The 23,633-nt window shown below is 43.6% G+C and overlaps 1 protein-coding gene across 1 annotated transcript in view; it reads left to right on the forward strand.

Annotated features, from left to right (window-relative positions):
- The window catches only part of calcr (calcitonin receptor), a 74,962-nt gene that overhangs the window by 23,798 nt on the left and 27,531 nt on the right, over positions 1–23,633 (forward strand). Inside the window, exons 8-10 of the mRNA XM_064979829.1 lie at positions 12,623–12,714; positions 17,450–17,576; positions 20,994–21,147. Of these exons, the coding sequence (XP_064835901.1) occupies positions 12,623–12,714; positions 17,450–17,576; positions 20,994–21,147 (373 nt within the window). The remainder of the gene's footprint in view (positions 1–12,622; positions 12,715–17,449; positions 17,577–20,993; positions 21,148–23,633) is intronic.

A 23,633-nucleotide genomic window follows, 5' to 3' on the forward strand; every position in this document is an offset into this window, starting at 1 on the left:
CTCATGCACCAATTCCTGTTGTTACTCCTATGATTAGAGAAAGTGAATTATAAAAAAAACACAAGCAGCTAATAATAACAACGCAAGCTTATCGGAACACTTTGCTGTACTCAGTGGTGTAGTATACTCAGTGGTGTAGTGTACCCAGTGGTGTAGTGTACTCAGTGGTGTAGTGTACTCAGTGGTGTAGTGTACCCAGTGGTTTAGTGTACTCAGTGGTGTAGTGTACTCAGGGGTGTAGTGTACCCAGTGTTGTAGTGTACTCAGTGGTGTAATGTACTCAGTGGTGTAGTGTACTCAGTGGTGTAGTGTACCCAGTGGTGTAGTGTACTCAGGGGTGTAGTGTACTCAGTGGTGTGGCCCACCCAGAGAAAGAAACTTGCCCTGTGTGAAAAATTATATGAGATACAGTGACATACACTCTGAAGGACTTCAAATTATGAATCCCATATTGGTCTTTCACAGTCAGGCCAACCCAACTGTACTGTGCAGGTACACTAATAGTAGGCCCACTACTGAAACAGATAAATGAGGCTGTCAACGGAGTCAGAAATTCACAGGTTTCAGATTTTACCCAACTTTTTGTAACAGAAAAACAACACAATTGTATGTTCTAAGTCCATAACAATGCTTGAACCACATCAGGGGATGACATTTGAGGTCTGGGAACAATCTAAGAAATGTAGATTTTTTGTTGTGTAGTTACCCTTTAATTCAAGTGTGCAGACACCTAGCTCTGTTGTTTGGTTAGCTGTTTCTGTCACATGAGATGGAGATTTCAAAAGAAATGGCAACTGGATTGATGCATGATATCATTTTGACAAGTTGGGATAGGCTACTTTTATGCTAGTTAACCTTTAATAGAGAAGGTTGTTGGGAAAGCCTTTCCATCTACCAGAACATTTACATTACATTTAAGTCATTTGGCAGACGCTCTTATCCAGAGCGACTTACAAATTGGAAGACGGTTAGGTCTATCATTGGCATCGCTATATTTTCCCTGTTCCTGAATTATTTGACAGATGGATGTTTCATATTATGAGGCATGTCTTACCTTGCTTCAAAGTAGCCTATAGTCACAAACCCACCATGGAAACGTGGAGGCATTGTTTTTTTAGAAAGACTTACTCATAATATGCATTCTCCTGTTTTACTGGTTTTCAAATCAACTTCCTTTCATTGTCTAGCAGCCAAAGATATTATCCTAGTGATAGTAGTTGCATCTTTAAATCCCCCCTCTCTCTAAATGTCTAGCGGGTATTTCCATCTCTGACCATAAACCAGCTCTCATGTGCATTTTAGAATGGTGTTTTCCAGCAATTGCATTTTGGAAGATTCACATGTAGGCCTACATTGCTGTGCCTAAAATGTGAAGAAATAATTGTTTATCAAATTGTAACCTGAACATTCTAATCTGTTCCATCTGTCTTATTAATTGATATGGCGTGTACTTCCACCACACTACTTTGATACATATCAGTGGGCATTAAGAAGTGAGTATACGTAATGCCCACTGAAAAATAAGTGGGTATGCGGTGTGTACCTGGGTATACCCTCCACTACACCACTGGCTATACTCATTCATTGCAGCTGCAGTGCTGGTTGTAGCGTGAGTGAAAGTAGGGAGAACATGAATTATATGGCATATGAAAGTGTAGAACAAAGTGTTGACAGTGCTGAATAACAACTTAAACATAAACTTACTCATAAAAACAGCAACTCTTTGCTGTATTGGTTGAGTTTCACTCTAGTCATGGTTTTAAACGTTTGGAAATATCACATTTTCATTATCATGGTTTGGTTGATCCAAGATGGCATAGCAGTCAGACGTCTTTGTTCTTTGTCTTGTCGTGTCCCATGTGTATATCTTTTTTCTTTGCATATCTTTTATATTTTTCTGAACCTCAACTTCAAATACTCTCCTGCAACCCACCTCACCCAATGTGGTGTGGATCTGTCTCTTCTAAAGTATTCTTATCCACCTCCGAACCGATATTCCCCAACAGAAGCTGGCCAGCTAGCCAGCTAACTAGCTAATAGTCAGCTAACCACTGCTAGCGGTCATCTGCCAACCTTTAGCTCGGAAAGCTCTCGCCAGTTTGTACATCGTGATTCAAAACAGAGCATACCGGACGTATTTTTCTCTCCATATCCCCAGATTCCTACAGAAAGCTCTGAACCTTTTCACCTGGATCACCACAGCTAGCTAGCTGCAATCCGAGTGACTATTCCTTGTTTAACGTCACGTCCCTGTTTCGAAGCTAGCAGCAATTAGTCTGGAGCTAGCCTATGCTAGGCCCATATCCCGGCTAGCAGAAGAAGCCCAACAGCCACTCCTGAGCTACAATACCTTTTTGCCAACTGGCCCAGACCCCCTTCTACTGCTGGTACGGGCACGGAACCCCGCCGATCCTTCACGACTGGACTACCGACGAAATCTACTCGAGGGGGTACTCAAACTGGCTCTGCGGCACTGCTAGTCGCGGCCCGCTAACGTTAGCTGTCTAGAGCACACCGGACTGTTAGCTTGAGAGGCCCATTGGACAAATTCTTCGGCCACTACTTTGATACATATCAGTGGGCATTAAGAAGTGAGTATACGTATACTCACTTCTTAATGCCCACTGATATGTATCAAAGTAGTGTGGTGGAAGTACACGCCGTATCAATTAATAAGACAGATGGAACAGATCAGAATGTTCAGGTTACAATTTGATAGACAATTATTTCTTCACACTTTATACCTATACCTATTTTGCCAATTGGCTTGGTTTACAACACGGAGCCCTGCTGATCCGTCTGCTGTCATTATCAGCACGTGGGGGCCACAACAGACTTTCTTCCGTCGCGACGTCCTTCTAAGGCCCTTCTGCTAGCTGCTAGCCCCGCCCTCTAGCTGCCTGAAGCCACTCACTGGACTCCCATGATTACTCAGCTACGCATGCCTCTCCCCAACATCAATATGTCTTGTCCATTGCTGTTTTGGTTAGTATTTATTGCCTTATTTCACTGTAGAGCCTCTAGCCCTGTTCAATAGGCCTTAGTGAACACTTTAATTCTACCTCCAAACATTCAGTGACATCACCTGGTTAAAATTATGTACTGAGAGACAATATCTCTTTCATCGTCACTCTATGCACAGGTTTACCCCCACTGTATTAACATCATACCATACCTTTATCTGTACATTATGCCTGGAATCTATTCTACCGCGCCCAGAAATCTGTTCCTTTTACTCTCTGTTCTGAACGTACTAGGCAACCAGTTCTTTTAGCCTTTAGCCGTACCCTTATCCTACTCCTCCTCTGTTCCTCTGGGATGTGGAGGTTAACCCAGGCCCTGCAGTGCCTAGCTCCACTCCTATTCCCCAGGCGCTCTCATTTGTTGACTTCTGTAACCGTAAAAGCATTGGTTTCATGCATGTTAACATTAAAGCCTCCTCCCTAAGTTTGTTTTATTCACTGCCCTAGCACACTCTGCCAACCCGGATGTCCTAGCCGTGTCTGAATCCTGGCTCAGGAAGACTACCAAAACCCCTAAAATTTCCATCCATAACTATAACATTTTCTGACAAGATAGAACTGCCAAAGGGGGCGGAGTTGCAATCACTGCAGCGATAGACTGCAGAGTTCTGTCTTGCTATCCAAGTCTGTACCCAAACAATTCAAGCTTCTACTTTTAAAGATCCACCTTTCAGGAAACAAATCTCTCACTGTTGCCGCTTGTTATAGACCCCCCCAGCCCCCAGCTGTGCCCTGGGCACCATATGTGAACTGATTGCCCCCATCTATCTTCAGAGCTCGTGCTGCTAGGTGACGTAAACTGGAACATGCTTGACACCCCGGTCATCCTACAATCTAAGTTTGATGCCCTCAATCTCACACAAATTATCAATGAACCCACCAGGTACAACCCCAAATCTGTAAACATGGGCACCCTCAAAGATATCATCCTAACCAACTTGTCCTCCAAATATACCTCTGCTGTTTTCAACCAAGATCTCTGCAATCATTGGCTCATTGCCTGCATCCGTAATGGGTCCGCGGTCAAACGACCAACCCTCATCACTGTCAAACGCTCCCTGACACATCCCTGGGTATCCTGGAAGGATATTGACCTCATCCCATCAGTAGAGGATGCCTGGTCATTATTTAAAAGTGCCTTCCTCACCATCTTAAATAAGCATGCCTCTTTCAAAAAATGTAGAATCAGGAACAAATATAGCCCCTGGTTCTCTCTAGACCTGACTGCCCTTGACCAGCACAAAAACACCCTGCGGCGTTCTGCATTAGCATCGAATAGCCCCCGGGATATGAAACTTTTCAGGGAATTCAGGAACCAATATACACAGGCAGTTAGGAAAGCTAAGGCTAGCTTGTTCAAGCAGAAATGTGCATCCTGTAGCACAAACTCAAAAAAGTTATGTGACACTGTAAAGTCCATGGAGAATAAGTGCACCTCCTCCCAGCTGCCCACTGCACTGAGGCTAGGAATCACTGTCACCACCGATAAATCCACTATAATTTAGAATTTCAATAAGCATTTTTCTACAGCTGGCCATGCTTTCCACCCAGCTACCCCTACCCCGGTCAACAGCCCTGCACTCCCCACAGCAACTCGTCCAAGCCTCCCCGATTTCTCCTTCACCCAAATTCAGATAGCCGATGTTCTGAAAGAGCTGCAAAATCTGGACCCCTACAAATCAGCCGGGCTAGACAATCTGGACCCTCTCTTTCTAAAATGATCTGCAGAAATTGTTGCAACCCCATCTCTAGCCTGTTCAATCTCTCTTTCGTATTGTCTGAGATCCCCAAAGATTGCAAAGCTGCAGCGGTCATCCCCCTCTTCAAAAGGGGAGACACCCTAGATCCAAACTGCTACAGACCTATATCTATCCTCCCCTGCCTTTCTAAGGTCTTCGAAAGCCAAGTTAACAGAAGACCGACCATTTCGAATCTCACCGTACCTTCTCCGCTATGAAATCTGGTTTCAGAGCTGGTCATGGGTGCACCTCAGCCACGCTCAAGGTCCTATCATAACTGCCATCGATATCAGACATTACTGTGCAGCCGTATTCATCGACCTGGCCAAGGCTTTCGACTCTGTCAATCACCACATTCTTATTGGCAGACTCAACAGCCTTGGTTTCTCAAATGATTGCCTCGCCTGGTTCACCAGCTACTTCTCTGATAGAGTTCACTGTGTCAAATCGGAGGGCCTGTTGTCTCTGATCCACCTCTACGCAGACGACACCCTTCTGTATACTTCTGGCCCTTTGTTGGACACTGTGTTAACTAACCTCCAGACGAGTGTTACGGCTTTCTTCTGTTGAAGGAGGAGCGGACCAAAATGCAGCGTGGTACTTTTGAGACATATTTATTGAAGAACGAAAAAACACGAACAATACAAAAACAACAAACGGAAACGTGAAAACCTAAACAGTCCTATCTGGTGAAGACACAGAGACAAGAACAATCACCCACGAAAACACTCAAAGAATATGGCTACCTAAATATGGTTCCCAATCAGAGACAACGATAATCACCTGACTCTGATTGAGAACCGCCTCAGGCAGCCATAGACTATGCTATACACCCCACACAACCCCAAGACGAAACAACCCACAAATAAACCCATGTCACACCCTGGCCTGACCCAATAAATGAAGATGAACATAATAAATATAGACCAGGGCGTGACAGAACCCCCCCCCTAAGGTGCAGACTCCCGGACGCACATCAAAACAATAGGGAGGGTCCGGGTGGGCGGCTGTCCATGGTGGCGGCTCTGGCTCCGGCACGGGACGTGGAACCCACTCTATAAATGTCTTAGTCCCCCTTCCTCGCGTCCTAGGATAGTCCACCTTCGCCGCCGACCATGGCCTAGTAGTCCTCACCCAGAACCCCACTGGACTGAGGGGCAGCTCGGAACTGAGGGGCAGCTCGGGACTGAGGGGCAGCTCGGGACTGAGGGGCAGCTCAGGGCAAAGGCAGCTCAGGACTGAGGGACAGCTCGGGACTGAGGGGAAGCTCAGCACTGAGAGGAAGCTCGGGACTGAGAGGAAGCCCAGCACTGAGAGGAAGCTCAGCCAGGTATTTGGATCCGGCAGATCCTGGCTGGTTGACGGTTCTGGCAGATCCTGGCTGACTGGCAGATCTGGAAGAGTCCGGTTGACTGGCAGATCTGGAAGAATCCGGTTGACCGGCAGATCTGGAAGAGTCTGGCTGACCGGCAGATCTGGAAGAGTCTGGCCGACTGGCAGACCCGGAAGAGTCCGGCTGACTGGCAGATCTGGAAGAGTCTGGCTGACTGGCGGATCTGGAAGAGTCCGGCCGACTGGCGGACCTGGAAGAGTCCGGCCGACTGGCGGACCTGGAAGAGTCCGGCTGACTGGCAGATCTGGAAGAGTCCGGCTGACTGGCAGATCTGGAAGAGTCTGGCTGACTGGCAGATCTGGAAGAGTCTGGCTGACTGGTAGATCTGGAAGAGTCTGGCTGACTGGCAGATCTGGAAGAGTCTGGCTGACTGACGGATCTGGCTGCTCCATGCTGACTGGCGGCTCTGGCTGCTCCATGTAGACTGACAGCTCTGGCGGCTTCCTGCAGACTGACAGCTCTGGCTGCTCCATGCAGACTGGCAGCTCCATGCAGACTGGCAGATCCTTGCAGACTGACAGCTCCTTGCAGACTGACAGCTCCTTGCAGACTGACAGCTCCTTGTAGACTGGCAGCTCCTTGCAGACTGGCAGCTCCATGCAGACTGGCAGTTCCGGCTACTTCATGCAGACTGACATCTCTGGCTGCTCCATGTAGACTGACAGCTCTGGCTGCTCCATGTAGACTGACAGCTCTGGCTGCTCCATGTAGACTGACAGCTCTGGCTGCTACATGTAGACTGACAGCTCTGGCTGCTCCATGTAGACTGACAGCTCCTTGTAGACTGGCAGCTCCTTGCAGACTGGCAGCTCCATGCAGACTGGCAGCTCCGGCTGCTCCATGTAGACTGACAGCTCTGGCGGCTTCCTGCAGACTGACAGCTCTGGCTGCTCCATGCAGACTGGCAGCTCCATGCAGACTGGCAGCTCCTTGCAGACTGACAGCTCCTTGCAGACTGACAGCTCCTTGTAGACTGGCAGCTCCTTGCAGACTGGCAGCTCCATGCAGACTGGCAGCTCCGGCTGCTTCATGCAGACTGACATCTCTGGCTGCTCCATGTAGACTGACAGCTCTGGCTGCTCCATGTAGACTGACAGCTCTGGCTGCTCCATGTAGACTGACAGCTCTGGCTGCTCCATGTAGACTGACAGCTCTGGCTGCTCCATGCAGACTGACAGCTCTGGCTGCTCCATGTAGACTGACAGCTTGGGCTGCGCTAAACAGGCGGGAGACTCCAGCAGCGCTGTAGAGGAGGAAGGCTCTGGCTGCGCTAAACAGGCGGGAGACTCCAGCAGCGCAGGAGAGGAGAAAGGCTCCGGTAGCGCTGAACAGGCGGGAGGCTCCGGCAGCGCAGGAGAGGAGAAAGGCTCCGGTAGCGCAGGAGAGGCGAGGCGCACTGTAGGCCTGATGCGTGGTGCTGGCACTGGTGGTACTGGGCCGAGGACACGCACAGGAAGCCTGGTGCGGGGAGCTGCCACCGGAGGACTGGTGTGTGGAGGTGGCACTGGATAGACCGGACCGTGCAGGCGCACTGGAGCTCTTGACCACCGAGCCTGCCCAACTTTACCTGGCTCGATGCCCACTCTAGCCCGGCCAATACGAGGAGCTTGTATGTACCGCACCGGGCTATGCACCCGCACTGGAGACACCGAGCGCTCCACAGCATAACACGGTGCCTGCCCGGTCTCTTTAGCCCCCCGGTAAGCACAGGAAGTTTGCGCAGGTCTCCTACCTGGCGTAGCCATACTCCCTGTGAACTTCTTCACACTGCTCCAGTGAATCCCAGGCGGGCTCCGGCACTCTCCCTGGGTCGACCACCCACCTGTCTATTTCCTCCCAAGTAGTGTAGTCCCAATATTGTTGCTCCTGCTGCCGCTGTTGCTTATCCTCATACCAAAGCCTCTCAGCTCTCGCCGGGGCGGCGATATTCTCCAGGCTGATCCCAGGGTCCTTCTCCAAACAATTCGTCCTCCCATGTCCATTCCTCCTTTCGCTGCACCTGCCTGTTACCACGCCGCTTGGTCCTGTTGTGTTGGGTGATTCTGTTACGGCTTTCTTCTGTTGAAGGAGGAGCGGGCCAAAATGCAGCGTGGTACTTTTGAGACATATTTATTGAAGAACGAAAAAACACGAACAATACAAAAACAACAAACGGAAACATGAAAACCTAAACAGTCCTATCTGGTGAAGACACAGAGACAAGAACAATCACCCACGAAAACACTCAAAGAATATGGCTACCTAAATATGGTTCCCAATCAGAGACAACGATAATCACCTGACTCTGATTGAGAACCGCCTCAGGCAGCCATAGACTATGCTATACACCCCACACAACCCCAAGACGAAACAACCCACAAATAAACCCATGTCACACCCTGGCCTGACCCAATAAATGAAGATAAACATAATAAATATAGACCAGGGCGTGACAACGAGCTTCAATGCCATACAACTCTCCTTCCGTGGCCTCCAACTGCTCTTAAATGCAAGTAAAACTAAATGCATGCTCTTCAACCGATCACTGCCCGCACCTGCCCGCCCGCCCAGCATCACTACTCTGGACGGCTCTGACTTAGAATATGTGGATAACTACTGTTAGGTTCCTATTTTTCAGAGTAAATAACCCACGGACACTAGAGAAGCTTTAACCAAGTTTATTCAACCCAAAGGTTCTGTACAGCTGAAATCAGACAGCAAAACATTTCAGACTTCACAGTTTATATACATTCCACTTAAGACACTCCTCTTTCTCTCCAATCCTCACATGTTATGGCTCTACAGGAAGCTAATAAAGAGGGTAACAGGATTCCAAACATGTATTACTCTTAAGAGAATCTGTCCTCACCTCCTGACCTCAACCCCTCTTTCATCTAATACACAGATGTCCATCTGTCTTCCCTATATCAACCCATCACTCTCCTCTCCTCCATCAAACACATTCCAAAGCCTTCTGTCTTTCTTCAGAGAACCATTAACTTCTAACATAACACCCAGTCTCTTTCATTTCCTATCATTCATTTAATATCTCAATGTTCAAAGTTTAGCTGATTCCAACACTACAAATACCCAGGTGTCTGGTTAGATTGTAAACTCTCCTTCCAGACTCACATTTAGCATCTCCAATCCAAAATTAAATCTAGAATCTGCTTCCTATTTCGCAACAAAGCATCCTTTACTCATGCTGCCAAACATACCCTCATAAAACTGACCATCCTACCGATCCTCGACTTCGGTGATGTCATTTTTAAAATAGCTTCCAACACTCTACTCAACAAATTGGATGCAGTCTATCACGGTTCCATCCATTTTGTCATCAAAGCCCCATATACTACCCACCACTTCGACTTGTATGCTCTCGTTGGCTGGCCCTCGATTCACTCTCGTCGCCAAACCCACTGGCTCCAGGTCATCTACAAGTCTATGCTAGGTAAAGCCCGACCTTATCTCAGTTCACTGGTCACCATAGCAGCACCCACTCGTAGCACGCGCTCCAGCAGGTATATCTCACTGGTCACCCCGAAAGTCAATTCATTTTTTGGCCACCTTTCCTTCCAGTTCTCCGCTGCCAATGACTGGAACGAACTGCAAAAATCACTGAGGCTGGAGACGCATATCTCCCTCACCAGCTTTAAGCACCAGCTGTCAGAGCAGCTCACAGATCACTGCACCTGTACATAGCCAATCTGTAAACAGTCCATCCAACTATCTCATCCCCTTACTGTATTTATTTATTTATCTTGCTCCTTTGCACCCCAGTATCTCTACTTGCACATTCATCTTCTGCACATCTACCATTCCAGTGTTTAATTGCTATATTGTAATTACTTCGCCACCATGGCCTATTTATTGCCTTAACTCCCTTATCTTACCTCATTTGCACTCACTGTATATATACTTTTTGTTTTCTTTTTCTACTGTATTATTGACTGTTTGTTTATTCCATGTGTAACACTGTGTTGTTGTATGTGTCGAACTGCTATGCTTTATCTTGGCCAGGTCGCAATTGTAAATGAGAACTTGTTCTCAACTAGCCTACCTGGTTAAATAAAGGTGAATTAGAAAATATATATATTTTACAGTCTTTTACAGACTTTTACAGTCTATGGTTCTAGGAAACTCTGCAGACACAGTGATCTGAGCTATCTGATTGGCCAGCAGAAGACCTATAGGTGCACTTGATTTGCTCTCTGGGCCTGCCAAGTGGGTGGAGTTCTACCTTCATTGAACCTTTATTTAACTAGGCAAGTCAGTTATGAACAAATTCTTATTTACAATGACGGCCTACCAAAAGGCAAAAGGCCTCCTGCAGGGACGGGGGCTGTAGGACATATAGGACAAAACACACATCACGACAAGAGAGACAACACTACATAAAGAGACCTAAGACAACAACATAGCAAGGCAGCAACACATGACAACACAGCATGGTAGCAATAGAACATGACAACACATGGTAGCAACACAACATGGCAGCAACACAACATGGTAGCAGCACAAAACAGGGTACAAACATTATTGGGCAAAGACAACAGCACAAAGGGCAAGAAGGTAAAGACAACAACTGCTTTGTGTACATCACACAAAGCAGCCACAACTGTCAGTAAGAGTGTCCATGATTGAGTCTTTGAATGAAGAGATTGGGATAAGACTTACTCATAATATGCGTTCTCCTGTTCTATTGGTTTTATTCCAGTTTGAATGTTTGTTGGAGCTTGTTCCAGCTCGTTCCAGTCGCTAGCTACATCAAACTGAAAAGACGAGTGACCCAGGGATGTGTTTTCTTTGGGGATCCTTAACAGAATGTGACTGGCAGAACGGTGTTGTATGTGGAGGATGAGGGCTGCAGTAGATATCTCAGATAGGGGGAGTGAGGCCTAAGAAGGTTTTATAAATAAGCATCAACCAGTAGGTCTTGCGACGGGTATACAGAGATGACCAGTTTACAAAGGAGTATAGAATGCAGTGATGTGTCAGGGAAGGAGCATTGGTGGCAAATCTGATGGCAGAATGGTAAAGAACATCTAGCCACTCAAGAGCATCCTTACTTGCCAATCTATAAATTACATCTCCTTAATCTAGCATGGGTAGGATGGTCATCTGAATCATGGTTAGTTTGGCAGCTGGGGTGAAAGAGGAGTGATTACGATAGAGGAAACCTAGTTTAAATTTAACTTTAGCCTGCAGCTTTGATACAGTATGTGCCGAGAGAAGGACGGTGTACCGTCCAGCCATACTCCCAAGTACTTGTATGATGTGACTACCTGAAGCTCTAAACCCTCAGAGGTATTAATCACACCTGTGGGGAGAGGGACATTTTTCTTACCAAACCACATGATCTTTGTTTTGGAGGTGTTCAAAACAAGGTTAAGAGCAGAGAAGCTTGTTGGACACTAAGAAAGCTTTGTTGTAGAGCGTTTAACACAAAATCCAGGGAGGGGCCAGCTGAGTATAAGACTGTATCATCTGCATATAAAGGATAAGAGAGATTCCTACTGCCTGAGCTATGTTGTTTATGTAAATTGAAAAGAGCGTGGGGCCGAGGATCGAGCCTTGGGGTTCACCCTTGGTGACAGGCAGTGGCTGAGGCAGCAGATGTTCTGACTTTACACACTGCACTCTTTGAGAGAGGTAGTTAGCAAACACAGACACATTAAATGGTTCAAAATGGGAACCCTTTGCCTTCCCGGCCCTAGGGCTACTGAATCAAGTGCAACTGCCGCCAACAACGCAAAACTAATTTTAAAAAATAGGAACCCAAGGCTTTATCATAGTTTTTTTTTACAGAAATGGTTATTGACTAGGAATGGCTTGGAGATTGACCAGTCGACCGACCAGTTAGTGACCACTGTTCTACATGGTAAATGGTTCAAGCGTGGCTTAGTCAAAACTGTGATTAGAGTACGAATGAAAACCAGCTGTGCTACAGGGCTTAAGGACCCAGAAATACCCAGGTCCTAGACCTTAAAGGGATACTTTGGGATGTTGGCAGTGAAGCCCTTTATCTGCTTCCCCAGAGTCAGATGAACTCGTGGACACCATTTTTATTTGAGCTGTTCTTGTAAACTTTGTCATTGCGGTAACACTAGTCAATATTGTCTCGCAAAAACTTCCTTCATACTGAACGCAGTCATAAAAATAGTATCCATGAGTTCATCTGACTCTGGGGAAGTAGATAATCATAATCATGTGTGTCAAAATCCCAAAGTATACCTTTAAGGTCCTAGTCTCACCCCTTTCATATTTTGTTACACCAGGGTAGCAAATGGAAGTCAGTGTTAATGGTTCATGAATGTCCTTGATGCACCACTGTATGAAATGTTTTGTCATACCTGTGGTATACAACAGCTGTCAGCCAAACAGCATTCAGTGCTCAAACCACCCAGTTTATAATGGTTCATGAATGTCCTTGATGCACCACTGTATGATCCTATTTGTTTTAATGGTCATGTATCTGTATTTTCCAGATGGCCTATATCCTGTACTACATGGCGATTGTGGGTCATGCCTTATCCATAGCCTCCCTCCTGATCTCTCTGGCCATATTCTTCTACTTCAGGTAATTATAGATGCTGCTGTTGCTTTCTTTATGAAACAAACTACTGGTTTGATTAGGGAGAGTAGTCGGTCTTGGACTATCAAAGCTTTTTTTTCCACATGATTAATGAATACTTCTGATGATGGTGATAATGATGACAATAATGAATAATGGTGATTATGGTGAAGATGAAGACATCTAATCGTGATGAAAATGAGGATGTTGATGATGATAGTGGTGATAAATATGATGAAAGTTATGATAATATTGATGGTGGTGCTGACTGCGATTGATACAGTTCAGGTGGTATAATATATTTCTCCTAAGGATCTGAGAGTGCTTTAACAAACATCTTGTCATTATTTAACTGAAAAGATGGCTGTGTATTTCCTCTGAGGTAACTGAATTGTAAAGATGGCTGTGTGTTTCCTCTGAGATCGCTGAATTGTAAAGATGGCTGTGTGTTTCCTCTGAGGTAACTGAATTGTAAAGATGGCTGTGTGTTTCCTCTGAGGTAACTGAATTGTAAAGATGGCTGTGTGTTTCCTCTGAGATAGCTGAATTGTAAAGATGGCTGTGTGTTTCTTTTGAGATAGCTGAATTGTAAAGATGGCTGTGTATTTCCTCTGAGATAACTGAATTGTAAAGATGGCTGTGTATTTCCTCTGAGATAGCTGAATTGTAAAGATGGCTGTGTATTTCCTCTGAGATAACTGAATTGTAAAGATGGCTGTGTATTTCCTCTGAGATAGCTGAATTGTAAAGATGGCCGTGTGTTTCCTCTGAGATAGCTGAATTGTAAAGATGGCTGTGTGTTTCCTTTGAGATAGCTGAATTGTAAAGATGGCTGTGTATTTCCTTTGAGATAGCTGAATTGTAAAGATGGCCGTGTGTTTCCTCTGAGATAGCTGAATTGTAAAGATGGCCCTGTGTTTCCTTTGAGATAGCTGAATTGTAAAGATGGCCATGTGTTTCCTTTGAGATAGCTGAATTGTAAAGATGGCCATGTGTTTCCTTTGAGATAGCTGAATTGTAAAGATGGCCGTGTGTTTCAACTGATATAACACTGGCGGTGTGCAGTGCGATGGTGATTGCATCATATGTGGATCTATTGGGGCGGTAAGCAAATTGAAGTGGGTCTAGGGTGCGTCTTTCTTTTTCCCAACGCAGTTAAGCCAAAACTACGCCCCGTTATTCAGAGAGGCGTTCTACTACGCTATCATTGGCTGGCTAACGTTGTCTCTCTCACAGGCGATCACCGCAGAGACAGTGGCCTTCCTAGGTAAGGATGGAAAGTGTCATTTAACAATTAGCTGCCTACCGTAATGCAGGCCTATTGTTATTATGATTGGTCAAATTTGCCCATGTATTTATTTTTAGAGTTGTAAAAATGTCCGCTGAATTCCCTCAATTGGAGGTCAGCTAAGTTTACCTAGGATACGTAACGTTACTAGCTCCGTATTGTTATAAGTTGTTATATTATCATTCGTAGTCTATTATCAGGTAAAAGTATATGCTTATTATTAATAATTTCTCAAATATGTATTAGCTAATCACTGAAAGATTAGCTAATACATATTTGAGAAATTATTAATAATAAGCATATACTGTTACCTGATAATAGACTACGAATAGACTACGGGGCGTAGCCATTGAATCTATCTTTGAGCGTTAAGGGACGTTAGTGGCTAGGTCTGTCCACGACATTATGTTATATATTTTTCAATCTTGAAATACATGGGCAAATGTTATTAATCAGAGACTGAAATTTCACGCTACGTGATATGGTTTTGGCTTAACTGCGTTGGGAAAAAGAAAGACGCTATGGGTGTAGCAGACTGGGATAGGGAGAGATTGAATATGCCAGTTGGTCTGCGCATGCTCCGAGGGCGCAGCTTGGGACGCCATCTGGGCCGGCAACCTTGCGAGAGTTAACACGCTTAAATGTCTTACTCACGTCGGCCACGGAGAATGAGAGCCCACCATCATAGGTAGCTGGCCACGTCGGTGGCACTGTGTTGTCCTCAAAGCAGGCGAAAAAGGTGTTTAGCTTATCCGGAAGTAAGACGTAGGTGTCCGTGACGTGGCTGGTTTTCCCTATGAGTTCCTGCAACATACGTCTCGTGTCTGAGCCGTTGATAAGTTATTAATATGTCCATTCACTCTTGATTTTTTTGCTATCTTGAAGCTGAAAGGGTTCCCCTGGTTGTCCCCATAGGATAACCCTTGAATAACCATTTTTGGTTGCAGGTAGAACCCTTTCTATAGAGGGTTCGTTCTACATGGAACCCAAAAGGGTTCTACCTGGATCAAAAAGAGTTCTAACTGGGACCAAACAGGTTTCTCCTGTGAGGACAGCTGAAGAACCTTTTTGCAACCTTTTTTTCTAAGAGTCTATAACCATTAGGCCATTATCCTTGAATAAACATTATGGGGGACATAACTGCAGGAGCAAAAACAACATTTCTGCATCATATTGGTTAATATAGACTTGGGATAGTTCTCATTTGGCTCAGTTGCCAATGTGAAAATTCCCAAAATGTTGACATTTGATGTGTTTCAAATCTCAATGGATATAGCAAGTAGGGTGTTAACCAGCAAATGCAGCTGTGGGTCAACGTAGGTTTTCTAACAGACTGCAATATGAGCCAACGTACAGTAGGTCTTGTAACAGACTGCAATGTGAGCCAACGTACAGTAGGTCTTGTAACAGACTGCAAAGTTCCGCAAAGTTTATACCTGCTCATAAATCTAGCTAAGACATAGTTCAGGTGCATATCTTAGTAGCCAACTAGCCGCTATCCAAAACAAAAGTAAACGCTCAAACTACACTGTGAGTCATGACACGAATCAGATAGAATAGATCCTTTCTTGGTATTGTAAAGCATCAATGGACGATCAAAGCGATCAGCTAATTATGACCTCAATTACGTTTTAAAGATGGCAAGCAAAGCATTGCTTTTTAGGGGAACATCCTTTTTATGATCATGGCACTATATTTATAGGCTGATCCCTTTAAAACTGAAAGTCTTAATGTTCCCAGATGTGCAGTTTACAGTGGTATTTGACGCAGTACAGCTGCACTTCTTATTTATGGCCTCCACTTCAGCACTGCCAGGACTCACCGACAAAAAATACTCCAGCTAGCTGTGGAAAAATAGAGTTGGGTTAGCTTAAAAAATATTGTATCACTGTGCAGTCTGATCCTGTCCTAATGCATACATGATGCTTGTTGTCATAAAATGGCTGTCTGTTTTGACAGGGCCTGTCTGATTAAAGTGTCAATGTACATGGGGTTATCATTTTGGTAGTTCCTGCTTTTACTGTACCTTGCATGCCAGACGTTTCCCTGAAACTCCTTTAGCTTGTAGAGGTGTAGTCTGAGAACATCCATACAGCATCTTCAGATGAAGAGCGTTCTTCTGTCTGTTCTATTTTCTGCTTATCCTAGTTTGAAGATATTTTGCGAATACGTCCTTTTACTTCTGTTGGGCCATTTAAAGTTAGCCTTTTTCTCAAACACATTACACACCACTGACCCAGAATAAGTCATTTACTAATGCTGCCATGCTGAGATTTCTTCTTCTTCTTCTTCTTCTTCTTCTTTTATAAACAACACATTTACAGCAAGACTGCTACATTAGCTTCCAATGACTGGAGACAGATAACAGGACATTGTTGCTGTACACAGGTTTGGCACAACGTGTTTTCACTCCAGTAAACACTGTTCCATCCTATCTTTAATTGCTTGTGTTTGGCATTACTCTCCGAACCTTTTTATAGAAAATAGTATTGTTTGATTCCACTGCCATCCATATGGATGATGGAGCTTTTGATTACTTTGTAAATTACTTATTATGTGACTAATATGCTTCTGTATCAGATTCCGTGAGAATCAGGAAGCTCCACAGGGACCTCAAATACAGTCGTCAATAATCTTTTTTGACAACTGATTCCACTTATTGTCGGACGTTGTGTGTGCCAGTATTTAGCACTGCTGAACCGAAGCAAATGATTTCAGTTCTTTGGTGTTGCTTGAGAGAATTGCTGTGTATTCTTATACCAGTTTACAGCATGCTCTGAATGGAAAGACAATCTGTATTTATATTTTACAAGAGGATCCTTCGTTCAGATGACCGCAGCATCTGACTAAGTCATTATGGGCCAGAGTTAGTCATTCCAATGGTTCATGTTATTTATCGTCCTGTTTACTTCATCAAAGCTTGAAACAGCTTTTTTTTGTAGGATTTAATATGTTGAAGTTGCTGATTTAGTTTTTTATTGCAACGTGCAGAATGGATTTTTCATCATGAATATTCATTATTTTGATGATGTTAAAATTCGATTTGCATACAGTCCCATTATTTTTTTTTATTGTTTCTCATGACAAGAATAATTTACCTCCAGCTTTGCAGATTATATTCTCATCTGTGACTGTTAACTGTGAAGTTATTTTTCATATTTCACATACTAACGATTTATATTGAAGTTTGTTCTCTCGTTTCAGACATACAATTTACACTCTGTATCACTTACAATTCTGTAACCTATGTTATCGACAGCATTCCTTATATATTTTCACACTAAAAAAATGAGATAATCAGCTTAATCATTTTGCTTCTGTCATTTAGTAAATTGTTTGACAGCTCTCTCTGTGAATGTCTGCTGGGGTAACTGTGAATGTCTGCTGGGGTAACCGCAGCCAGACCCACATCATATGTTAACTTTATTATGCTGTTTCTTTGTCTTCACTCAGGAACCTGAGCTGCCAAAGGATCACGCTTCATAAGAACCTCTTTGTTTCCTATGTCCTCAACTCCGCCCTAACTCTCATCTACCTCATAGCAGTGGTCAACAACCCAGATGTAGTGGGAAGAAATCCAGTAAGTGTCACTTTACTTCACTCAAACCATATCACAGTCAAACACATCACAGAAATACATTTCACATTTAAGGTCAAGAAGATCAATGGGAAGAGGAAATATAATGTACGACTCTTCAGTGTTGCTCAGCGTTGCACCGCATGACCATTTCAAAATAATACTTGTTTGAATTCTTAAAAACGATGTGGCCGTCGAGCACTATTTTATTTCATTCAAATGAGTTTACTCTATATCAGCTGTTTTTTCTAAAAGTGTTCGTTAGAATATAATTTCTTATTTTCAGCATATCTTAATGTGTTTTGCCATTAACAGACAGCCCAGAGCTATACTTCTCATATCACTCAGACTTCTTTCATTTGTCAGACTTTTGAACAGTTGCCACTCGTTGAGTTTCAGTCAGACGTGAATTCTTTGTATCCTGAGGTCTGTTAAGGTGAAGATAGTAAATCTGCCTCTATGGAATGTGACATTACTGTATCTGGTATAATCATCCCTTTCTGATACTTTCAGTATTGTCTTTTAAGAGACATTTTCATTGTCCACCTTTCAATGGAAAGGATTTGAATAAATCAGCTTATTATTATACAATATTGTGACTCAGCAGACAGAGTTACAGAGTCGCAGTTCCATAAAAATATAACGTTTTTTTATTTGTTATTTTTTTAAGAGGTCTGAGAATTGTAGAGATGATTTTAATGTAGAGAAATAGCTAGAACATGGGCTCGTAGAGATGGATAGCCTATGAGTAGAGACATTCGGTTTTTTCCCAGTTAGGTTAAATGGTTAGCAAAAAACTGCTGGCCCAATGTATACAGTAAGGTCCTGTTATCATTCTCTCGATTGGAGCATCTCTTTAGAGATGTCCTTCAGTTTGGGGCGGCAGGGTAGCCTAGTGGTTAGAGCATTGGACTAGTAATCAAAAGGTTGCAAGTTCAAATCTCCGAGCTGACAAGGTACAAATCTGTCATTTTGCCCCTGAACAGGCAGTTAACCCACTGTTCCTAGGCCGTCATTGAAAATAAGAATTTGTTCTTAACTGACTTGCCTAGTAAAATAAAGGTAAAAAAAATTAAAATAGCCAGACACAGAAAAATACTGTCGTCTGGGTTTGATTTTCAGCGTCTCTTCTCTTCTCCCCGTACCATCACCTTCTCACTGGAGAAACAGACTTCAAGCCTAATCCAACTGGCATATTCACAGTGGAAGATTTATTCAGATATACCAACTGACCCTGGTGATCCAACCGACAGGGAGAAAGGAACGACAGCTTTCAAAATGACTATGAATAGCTATGTTCTAGCAGCATTGGCTCAGAACCACCTTTCCCAATCTGTCTTAAATTTATTGTAATCTGCTTGTTTTGAAAAGCGAGAGAACCAAATTGTAGTTTGTCTTTCACACCTCAGACAACATGGTCTTGATTTCCAGGGATGGGATGAAAAGAAATCCCATCACAGTTGGTTGCACATACTACATGTCTTTAGTGGAACATGTTGAAATTCTCGAGCGGCAAATTTAGACTGGATCGGTCTGTGTTCTGACTGCATGTTTGATTTAGGGATGTGGTGCTCTGTTGGGAGAATAGACTCAGCTCTCTCTGAACAAAAAGAACAAGGTCTCTTTCTCTTTGGCGGATCACAGCAGAGACTAGTAGTCTGCCAGTAGTGAAAGAGGAGTGGATCCCTAGTGCTCAGGTCAAGTAGGGCAAAGACTTGAGACACACTTTGGAATCGTCAGACATGAGTGCCTTAAACTCTGTTCCATAAAACATTGAGAACCATCCAGACTGTCCCATTACATTAGGCTGTGGTTATGAAGTGGTGAGATGTTTTTTGTGTGAGTTTTTAAAATTTAATCTCTACAGGATCGGTGGATTCCTCGCAGAATTGTTGAGCTAACGTAGGCTAATGTGTTTAGCATGAGGCTGTAAGTAACAAGAACATTTCCCAGGACATAGACATATCTGATATTGGCAGAAATTATTTACAATTATTTTTAATCTAACTGCACTGTCCAATTTACAGTAGCTATTACAGTGAAATAATACCGTGCTATTGTTTGAGGAGAGTGCACAGTTAGGAACTTGAAAATGTATTAATAAACAATTTAGGCATATTTGGGCAGTATTGATACAAAACTTGGAACAGGAATGTGATGGTTCATTGGATCAGTCTAAAACTTTGCACATACACTGCTGCCATCTCAAATCTAAACTGGAATAATACATTATGGCCTTTTTCTTGCATTTCAAACATGACGGTACATGAATTTAACATTTTCACAAACTTCGAAGAGTTTCCTTTCAAATGGTATCAAGAACATGCATATTCTTGCTTCAGGTCCAGAGCTACAGGCAGTTAGATTCTGGTGTAATTTTAGGCAAAAATTGAAAAAATGGGGCTGAGGTTTTAACTAGTCAAGTCAGGTTAAGAACAAATTATTATTTACAATGACAGCCAACCATGGCCAAACCCTAACCCGTACGACGCTGGGCCAATTGTGCACCTCTCTATGGCTCCCAATCATGACCGGTTGTGATACAGCCTGGAATCAAACCAGGGTCTGTAGTGACACCTCTAGCACTGAGATACAGTGCCTTAGACCGTTGCGCCACTCGGGAGCTCCCATGAAGTGTTCTGATCACACCAATAGACCTTAGTAATGTCAACTGTCTTTCACCATACATGTAATGCCGCAGGAGAAATAGGAGAAGGAGGAAGAGGGGAGAGGAGGAGGTGACATATGGCTAAGAGTTTGTGGGTGACTGACAGGTTTTTAAGGCTGCGTATGCTGCATACACAGACCTCAGGGACAGGAGACTAGCTAATACCAATGCCAGTATCTTCTAATTAGATCAGCACACTTGGAGACAGAGGGCTGAGAACCAGGAATCTCAACATGGAAAAACTAGAGGATGAGCCTCAGTTAATATGTATGGGCCTCTGTTCCCTATATAGTGCACCACTTTTGACCAAGTCCCATCTTAGAAGAAAAGGTGCTATCAATAACCTAAAAGGGTCCTTCGGTTGTCCCCATAGGAGAACACTTTGAAGAACCCTCGTTATTTGTAGAAAATAGGGAACCATTTGGGACGCAACCCCATAAAAAAATAGAAAGGCTTTAAAAGACAGAAAGAGACATATGATAGTATGGTGTTGACTGACAAGAATGTGGGGATATTATTGAACAGAATATAGGCTGCTTAACAGTCTATTTTGTCTGGCAAATACAACTATCTGAAATGTGGAGCGAGGGATACTCTGTGGCTCGAGCAGTAAGGAGTAAACGGATAAACATCCTTCTCTCGGAAAATCATAATACCCCACTATTGATATTGTGTCAGGGCTGGTTGAGTGTTGGGCTTTGTGTTGTTGTTATTGTCTCTGTGTGACTCTCTGTGATCCTAATCCCCTGCAGGTTGGCTGTAAAGTGTTGCACTTCTTCCACATGTACATGTTGGGCTGTAACTACTTCTGGATGCTGTGTGAGGGGATCTATCTGCACACGCTCATTGTGGTGGCTGTGTTCGCCGAGGAGCAGCATCTACACTGGTACTACCTCCTAGGCTGGGGTGAGTCTTACTACCTGCCTTAACCACAGATCTAGGATCAGTGGTTATAGCCAGCAATAGAAGGTCAACAGTCAATTCAATAATCCAGAGTTGAATGGTCACAAAACCAAAAAAGGTGAACCAAAAATGTTGAAATGTCCTTAAATCCGACGTCTCAAAAACGGTTAAATTCTTTCTACAAAAATATCAATTATATTCCAATAAGAAGTGTAGGAGAGTCAATCAACAAAGGAAAAATTATAAATGATAAACCAAAGATTATCTACATGTTGACAAGATGCTGGACTGCTCGTATGCTTTGTTCATAACCAATTGAGAAGGTGGTATTTACCACATACGAATGGGAATTACCTCCAACTGGTAATTACTAGTGGGAAACTTGTCAATCATCCCTGAGCTCCAACTTCTCCCAGATGCTGACCTCTGACGTCACCTACTCAGGAATTGACCTTGATTACATTTTTCTGCAGTTAAATGCAACAAAAATAACATTTTATAAAAGCAATCTAATTAATCTATTTTTTTTAACACAAATGTGTTTACATGCATGATAGTTGTACTTTTAGTTTATGCTTAATGCAGCTTGTGGCCATTATTAAATCAGCGTTTCTGAACGAGTTCAAAGCACGTGAATGCATGCAACTGGTATGTATGACTTCACAACTGGCAATTACCACCTTCCCACTTGGTTATGAATGCAGCATAACAATGGGAATAAATGTCCACAAAGGCGGAAGGCAAGCGAGAGGAGGCGGTATCAGGCTGGAACATTCTAGCTCATAAGAGGGCAAATACGCATGTGAACAGCAGCGACAACTCCGATATAAAATTGTTTTTCTCAAAGTTGCCTGAATGCCATATGCGTCCATTTATTTACCTTCGTAACAACCTAAACATTACTACATTTATATTTAATATAATAAGCCTCACATAGTACATTAGAAATGTCATTATTTGTTGACCAAAGTCTTTTCTGCCTCTCGCTGTATTTTTCACACGGACAGATTCTGGGGAGCATTTAGGCCTCTCACGTAGCCTCTTCCTCTCTGGATAAACTCACCACTCCTTGGTGATGATAGGAAGTCCTTATGTGAGAGTAGTCCAGTAATTCCCTTTCTCCAGGCAGATAACCCAAGGGAACAGGTTTCTACCACAGGTAGCCAGTTGCACCTTTATTGGGTTAATTGTCTTCCATGTGTTTGATACCATTCCATTCACTCCATTCCAGCTTTATTATAAACCGTCCTCCCGTCAGCAGCCTCCTGTGGTTCCTCCAGCACACACTATTTAAAATAGAATTCATTGTTTCTCAAACCATGGCCATTTCTCACTCCTCTTTCTACTATACTTAAAGTGACAGTCCTCATTTTTAACCATCAAGAGAAATGTAATTTAATGATGCAGTCGTTTAGCCAGATGTAGGCTATTCATCTTTATGTTGACCTCACTAAAACGGAATCCATAACTTTGATAGTGCACCTTGTCCATCTTTTTATGGGTCATTTATTTGATTTTCTCTGTACTCTATTCTGTTCTGTAATTATATTTACATACCACAAAAAACGATGTCTGAGTTAACACGATATGGTAACAAGTCTGCACAGCAGCTTGTTGTATGTTACAATTTGTTCTAAACGTTAAGCTAATCACCTCTTACCTAGCCTCGAAGGCCTTTGCTCCCTTATTATGATTCATAGCCTATCTTCATATTTCATCACTGTAGACATAAAATAACATAGTAAACAGCTCCCAACATACCGCTGGACCACACATAGATCAGCTTGTGTCACACAACAGGACGGGACAGAGTCTGTGTTGGGACACAGGATCAGAGACAACCCTGTTAACCGCGACATTCCCCATGTGTTGAACCTGCCAAACCTTGCATCAGATTGACAGCTTTATTAGCTCTTCCTATTGGATAGCAGCTATTAACGTTCTGTCTGTTCTGATTAAAGGAGGAGTGTTATAGTATGAGCCCTGGCCACCCGATAAGTGGTACGATATAACTGTGAATGACCGGCCATTATTAAAGATGCGGAGATATAACTTCGGGGCAGTAGCGACAGTATCTTTCACACAGCCACCCATAGGGATGGAGGGATGGATGGAGAGAGGGAGAGAGGGATAAGAGTGAGGGATGGAGGACCTTGATAAAGGACTTCTAAACTGACCCGATGCTCGGATTCATCTGTTTCATCTGTTTATGGCCCCAGCTAAAATGAGAACCCCAATAAATACTGGCATGGTTGTGTTGTTTTTAGGGAAAGGATTTAACCAGACTTGGTAGGTAGAGGAAATGGCCTCGTATGGGGTTGTTCTTGCTGAGCTTGTAGCAGACAACATAAGCCTGTTTTGAGTTTAGAAAGAGCTTCCACTGTCTGTTCTGTCAGGTATCTTCACTATAAATTGCATGATCAATACTTAACAGCCTTAAAGGGACAGTTCAAAGGGATATCCACTTACCTTGGCTGTGTTTATGCTCA

The sequence above is a fragment of the Oncorhynchus masou genome, chromosome 12, assembly GCF_036934945.1.
Source record: "Oncorhynchus masou masou isolate Uvic2021 chromosome 12, UVic_Omas_1.1, whole genome shotgun sequence".
Classification (NCBI taxonomy): domain Eukaryota; kingdom Metazoa; phylum Chordata; class Actinopteri; order Salmoniformes; family Salmonidae; genus Oncorhynchus; species Oncorhynchus masou.